The 6687-nt window shown below is 60.6% G+C and overlaps 1 protein-coding gene across 1 annotated transcript in view; it reads right to left on the reverse strand.

Annotated features, from left to right (window-relative positions):
- Positions 1-5505, reverse strand: part of FIBCD1 (fibrinogen C domain containing 1) — a 30149-nt gene extending 24644 nt beyond the window's left edge. The window contains exon 1 of the mRNA XM_022578439.3: positions 5434-5505. Within this exon, the coding sequence (XP_022434147.2) occupies positions 5434-5505 (72 nt within the window). The remainder of the gene's footprint in view (positions 1-5433) is intronic.
- Between the last annotated feature and the right edge of the window lie 1182 nt (positions 5506-6687).

Raw genomic sequence — 6687 nt, forward strand, 5'->3', positions numbered from 1 at the left:
GTGGTCCCCTGGGTAGGCTGAGACTACACTCCTTGTACCAAAGGGGGAAGAAGAAAGTCTCCCCCCTGGGGGAGGCCAGGCAAGGCTGCTCCCAGCCCCCCCATCTCCTAGGCACGCCCCAGCCACTGGCAGCATGGCTGTTCATCGTGGCAGAAACACACTGTGTGGCTTTGGATTGGGAAATCCAAGGGGGACGTGGTGTGTGCTCTGGGCCCAGCAGGGACTCAGAGCTGCACATGGGCTCATGGATCATGTAGGGGGCAGGCAGCCCAGCCCCTGCCCAGCCTAGAGCCCCTGGGGGAGTCTTCCTCGCCTCTCCCCAGGAGTCCACATCTGCTCCCACGGCCAGGCAAATGACTCCTGACCTGGGCTGGACTCTTATCCCCTGACCCTGGCAGAAGGGGGATCCCAGAGACCCCTTAAAATGAGGAGCTGGATGTTCTGCTCAAAACTCTGGGGTCCCAAAGACTTGGGAAGAGGGCTCGTTGGCTTGTTCTATGAGCCCTGAGGAAGAGTGCCCTGTCCTGCCTCTTTTTTTTTTTTTTAAAATAAATTCATTTATTTTATTTATTTAATTTTGGCTGTCTTGGGTCTTTGTTGCTGCATGCGGACTTTCTCTAGTTGCGGCGAGTGGGGGCTACTCTTCGTTGCGGTGCACGGGCTTCTCACTGCGGTGGCTTCTCTTGTTGCGGAGCACGAGCTCTAGGCACGTGTGCTCAGTAGTTGTGGCACATGGGCTTAGCTGCTCCGTGGCATGTGGGATCGTCCCGGACCAGGGCTCGAATCCGTGTCCCCTGCCTTGGCAGGTGGATTCCTAACCACAGCACCACCAGGGAAGCCCTGTCCTGCCTCTTAATGTGACCTATGCTGAGGGCCATCTGAAGCCTCAGGCCACCGGGAAGGCCCTGGGGGGAGTGGCCAGAGGTGTTCTAGGGGACAAAGAGAAGGGTCTGGGAGCTGCTCACATCTGCCCCCTCCCAGAGGCTCCAAGCCCCCCAAGCTCTGTCACTCCACAGATGGCACTCGGGTCCGTTTCAGATGAGGGAGGGTCTCCAGGTATTTCTTGTGAGGGTCTTGCTCACCCTCCCCGCCCCCCACAGCTCCAGGCCTCCAGCCCACGGAGCCCCAAACCAGGCTCGCTCCACCCCAAACCTGAGCCCTCCTGTGATTCCCACCCGGGGATGGCACCAGCCTCACCAGCCGCCCCCTCCAAAACCTCCCTGTGCTCCCCTCCCTCACCCCGCGCACTCAGCCAGCACCTGGCTCTGTCCACTCCACCTCCTCTAATCCCCTGGTCCCCTCTGTCCCCACGCCCCCAGCCCTGCCCTGGTCCAAGCCCCGTCATCTGCTTCTACATCACCACAACCATCTCCCCGTGAGCCCCCCTGCCTCCTCCCGGCTCCGCCAACCAATTCCCCACCCGGCGGCCAGGGACGCTCCTGATAGCAAAGGGCCCAGGACACTCGTGCTCAGACCCCTTCAGGGCTGCGGAGGCCCAGGAGCAGGTCCCACCCCGCCTCCCCCATACCAGCCTCAGCTATAGCTGCCCTCCTCCAGCCTCCGCCTGGTGCTTCTCTGCACCTGCCTGGCTTCTGTCATTTCCCCCAACACACCTTGGTGTCCCTGAAGCACAGATCTGGCAAATGCTGTTCAGCTTAAGCATCACCTCCCCGGGGAAATGGTCTCTGCACTCCCACCCCTGGCCTCCCCTGGCCTCCTGGCCTCCCCATCACAGCCACACCACTGGGCTAGCGGGTGAGCTCCGTGGGGCAGCCCGTGGCCAGAGGAGGGGCCCAGGAAATAGAAGGAGAAGGAAGGAGTCCTTGACTTGTAGTCCCTGTTCTTCACTTACTTCACCCTCCTTCTCTCTCAACCCAGGCACAGTGACCTCAACCCAAACCCCAAGCAACAAGACAACAGAGGCGTGTATTGTTTTCTTTATAGTGCCCATCGTGGTTTGTAATAATCCCACGATGTGAGTTTGTCCCTCCCATGAGACTCTAAGCTCCCGAGGCACAAGTTCACAGCTACGTCTCCTAGATGAAGTAGGGACTCTATAAATAGTCACTGAGTGAATTAAATGCAGCAGGGTTTAGGTTAGACATCAAGAAGAACTTCCCAATGAGAATTTTTTTTTGCTTTCTGGAATGTTTTTCAAAGTTTTGAAAATATTAGGAGACATGGCCTGGGATAGTTCAGAGGTCGACCTCCCTGTGGAGTGGCTTGACTCAGGGACTGCTCAGAAAAAAGCCCTCCCTTCCCTGCAACAGGGGAGAAGGTTACAGGGTGACTTCCTGCCCCACACTCCGAGACTAGGAGAATCATGTCTATTTCTATATCCTTTTATCTGAGCAACTCCAAACTCCTGGCAAATATTCCACCGTAATCTCCTGCCCTAAGGCTGTGAGAGCCCCTTCATTCTGCAAGGGGAGAAGGGATGTTCTAACGAAGTTGGCACCTTGTCCAACGTCACCCAGCAAATGAGGAGCTGAGGCCAGACAGGCCTGGGACAGAGCCGGCCTAAGGCTGCCCCTGAAACAGCAACACTTGGATGCAGGCCCTTCAGTGGCAGTGGGTGCTGGGCATGCCCTGGGATCACACACTGGGCACTGGAGCCCTCTCCTTGGGAATTACATAATGTGCCTGAGTGGGCTGAGCCAAGGGCAGTCAGCGTCTCTCCCTGCATCTTCCCAATAAGGCTCATCGGCCACCCTGGAGGACCCAGGTTCAAGTCCTGGCTGCGGCTCTCTTAGCCTCAGTTTCCTCATCTGTCAAATGGGTTGATCGTTCCTGCCGCCAACCTCTCAGGGTGGTTTGACTAAGAAAGGAGAGATCTGCAAATGAACCCAGCTGGCACTCAAGAGTGTGGCATTGGCATCTTTTCTGGAGGAAGTGCCCTGTTAAAGAACCTCAGCCAGGCCCTTCTGGAGGGAACTGGGTGGTCAAGTTGCTTTCCCTGGTGGGCAAAGGGGAGATCGGGACACTGACAGCCTGTAAAAAGGGACAGGCTACTTTAAGAGCGACCCTCCTCAAGGGTGCACAGAGCTTTACAGTTTGCAAAGCACACCAGTATTTCACTCGGCCCTCGTTAACAGCCCTTGTGGAGTGAGGAGGAAGCAGGGATTGCTCTTCCCATTTTGCAGATGGTAAAGCCCAGACTCAGAGAGGGGGAGTAACTCACCCAGAGTCACACAGCATGTCAATAGTCAAGATGAAACTATTGGAGAAGCAAAGGAGGAGAGAAGGCCAGGCCCAAGGGAACCAGGGCAGGTGAGGTTCTCTCTTCCAACAGTGGGCACAGGAAAGGCCTTGTCTCGTATTTGAATCTTCAGGCAAGCCTGGAGCTGGCATAGGACAGCCTGTCTATATGCTGGATCACCAAAGGAGTGGAGTGGGGAAGTGGTGCTTGATATTGGCCCAGGCCTCTAGGACCACAAGCGCTCAGCAGCCTCCAATGCCAAGGGACAGACAGCTGGGCTCTGGCCTGGTGTCAGCTGGAATATATTTTCCAGGAAGCAGCGGAGAGGCTGGGGCCTACCCAGGAGGCCTTAAAGCCACATTTCAAATAGATCCCCCAGAAGCCACCTCCCCTTGAGACACATCAGCACTTGCTGGCTCCTCTCCCACAGTTCCTCCTGGCAGGGCTTCATGCAGTTCAATTCAGCAAATATCCCTCAGCTCCCAACCTGAGCTGCATGGAAGGACAGGAGACTGGACTCAGGGGGAGACCCCAGGATGGGGGCCCAGAAGGAGTGCATGTCCACAGGGAGCTCCTGATGGAATAGGGACTCAAGGCTAGGGAACATGGCAGGGAGAGATAAAGGCAGCTGAGCAGCACAGGCTAAATGCTGCTGGGACTTCAAGGCAGAGCCACCAGGCATCAGGGAGGGCTTCCTGGAGGAGGTGGCATCTGAGTAGGTTTTGAAGTATATGTAGGGTTTTCCTGAGTGAAGTGTGTGTGTGTGTGTGTGTGTGTGAGCGTGTTTGGGGGAAGATGAGACAGCAAAGGTTTGGAAATGGGCAGTCTGGTGTGGGACCAGAGGCTGGCAAAGGGCAAGATGACAAGCAACCAGTACCTGTAAGGGAACTAACGGGAAGGGAGAGCGGGCCAGGCTGGAGATGGCTTGAACAAGTCGAAGAGGTAAGACTGCTCTTGCTAAGCTGGGAGAAAGTCAGATCCCAGCAGGAGAGGACTTTTTGTCTGGGGCTGGCTTGGGTGTGCACCTGATTTAACAGAGGAATAGACCAGCCTGGGAAGGCATTGGGAGAGGCTTGGGGTCAGACCTGGCTTTGAATCTTTGCTCTCCTGCTAACATGCTGTGTGACTTGGGTGCGTGCCTCGACCTCTCTGAGCCACCATCCCCCTGTGACGTGGGCATGTGCATCCCTGCCTAGCCCCCAGGCTGCTGCAGAAAGTGAGACTGTGCAGACGGTCGGGAAAGGGCTTTGCAAAGTGTGGAGGCATGCCACGGCAGTGTCACTCCAGACAGAATGCGCAGGCTGCCGCTCCTGGGAGTGAGGGGCCGCCAAGGCCCGCCCCTGCCACCCCCTTCCTGCCACTGCAAACAAGAACTGTTCCTTCCCCAATGACATCTGTCTGGGAGAAATTTGAAATTTAAAACGGGCAGCTCCATTATTTCCTCTCCTTGCCGAGCGGACTCCTCATCTCGCCTGCCTGCCCCAGTCCCTTGGCAGCCCAGCCTGGGGCAGCCTCAGGGCTGCCCCTCCATTCAGCTTCCCATCTCCAGCCCTCTCTCTGGCCAGCCCTGGAGCTCTGCCCTCACCCCCTTCCAGGCCACAGCCCTGGGCACCCTCCACTGCCCCTGAAGAGGCAGCAGGAAGGGTGGAATGAACAGACCTGGAGCTGCATAGCCTAGGGCAGAAGCAATCCTCGCTGAGTCTTACTTTCCTTGTCTTAAAGCTGGAGAATCACAATATCCAGGGTTCTCACATGAGGCAAATATTTATTGATTCTCTACTGTATGGGGTCGGGGGTAGGCTGGCTAAAGTGTGAGGATTCAGAGGAGATGGGGGTGATGGGGCGCATGCCAGCCGCCTAGCACAGGCGGTGCTCAGGGTGAATACTTAGTGGTTCAGATGCCCATTGTAGAGGTGAGGAAACGGAGACTCACACTTAAGGACCGGTGACACTGTAAACTCCATAGGTCCCCTACTGCCTCTGCGCAGATGTGCACCTGAGTCCGTTGTGGAGCAAAGGGGCTTCGGCAGGGGTGCCGCCACCATCCACAGCCCGAACCTCAAGTTCAAGCCTCCTATGGAGGAGGAGGAGAGGAGGGTGCCCGCCCCAACCCGGGCCTGTCGAGCCTCACGGGGGTACGCCCCAAACTCCAGCCCGGGTGCCCAGCCCGCAGGCCAGAGAGGCCACTGCCTCGCCCACCGCCCCCATGTCCCCACGATCCGGGCCGCGCGTACCTGCGGCTTGTCGCGCGGCCGGTCCTCAAGTTGGGAAGCGCCGCCCACGGTCTTCCACCGGTCGTTGACCATCTTCCGGCAGGACTGGCGGGGACGCCGGGCGAGGCGCGCCGCTGCGGAGCGCAAAGGCGCCGACGTGGGCGCGGGCTCGGACGAGGGGCGCGTTCTGCTCGCCGGCTTCCCGCCTCGGTGCCCAGCGCCGGGGCGGCCCGGGCCAGCGGGCGTGCGTGTGCGGGTGTGCGAGTGTGTGTGCCTGCCGGTGTATGCGCGGTGTGTGTGCGGGCGACAGCGGGAGCGGAAGCGCGAGAGCCGCCGGCCGCCAGCCGCCTGCCCGCCGCTCGCGCTGCGCGCCGTCCCCGCTCCCACCTCCCGCGCCTCCCCCTGCGCGCTCCTCTCCCTCTTCCCTCTTCCCGCCTCCCTCCTCCCTCCTCCCTTCCTCCTTCTCAATCTCCGCGTCTTTTTTGTCTCGTACTCTCTTTGCCTTTTATTGCTCCCCCGGTCTCCCTCTGACACACACGCACACACTGCGGACGGCGATAAACTCCACCTCCCCAAAGCCTAATAAAGAGGAGGCAGACCGGCCCAGACCCCCGGGCCCAGCCCGGAGGGCAGTAAACAGCCGCGGGCAGCCAGGCCCTCGCCGGCTCCGGAGAGGCCCGAGAGCCCCTGGGGCCGCCTCCTCGCAAACTTCCTCCCGGGCCGGACCCTCGCCAACTCACCGTGCGCGGGGGGCGCGGCGCCGGGCGGGCCCCGTGGGCGCCCGGGATGGGCCGTCGGGCGTGTCTGAGGAGCGGCGCCGCGCTCCTCCTGGCCCCCTCAGGGCGCTGGGCTCACCCTGAGACCCGGGCTGGGCCTGGGGTGTGGGCCGGCCGGCGTGCGCCCCCTGCCGGTCTCCGAGGTCTGAGTCCGGACCCCGGGGCCAGTGCGCCCAGTCCCGGAGTCTCCAGCCACCAGGGACCGCCCCCTCCGGACCCCGACCCGCGAGCCGGCTCTGGGGGCGCTTCGGCCACAGTCGGTAGACCTGTGTCCCGGCGCTCGCGCACGGTGAGCCGGCCCGACGCCTCCCAGCCCAGGCGGCCCGCGGGCTGAATGGGGGTCTCCGCCGCCGCGGCAGCCGCCGGCGCCGCGGTCTCGAGTACCAGCGGCTCCGCGCTCTGCCGCGCTCCCGGCCGATCGCCCGCGTTTGCCGGGCGCGCCCCGTGCTGCCTCAGCCCCCGCCTCCTCCTCTGCCCGGGAGAGGAGGGATTTGTGCCG

This window comes from Delphinapterus leucas, chromosome 6, assembly GCF_059928025.1.
Source record: "Delphinapterus leucas isolate spDelLeu-1000000601 "Yukka" chromosome 6, BTC_Dleu_Yukka2, whole genome shotgun sequence".
Taxonomy (NCBI): Eukaryota; Metazoa; Chordata; class Mammalia; order Artiodactyla; family Monodontidae; genus Delphinapterus; species Delphinapterus leucas.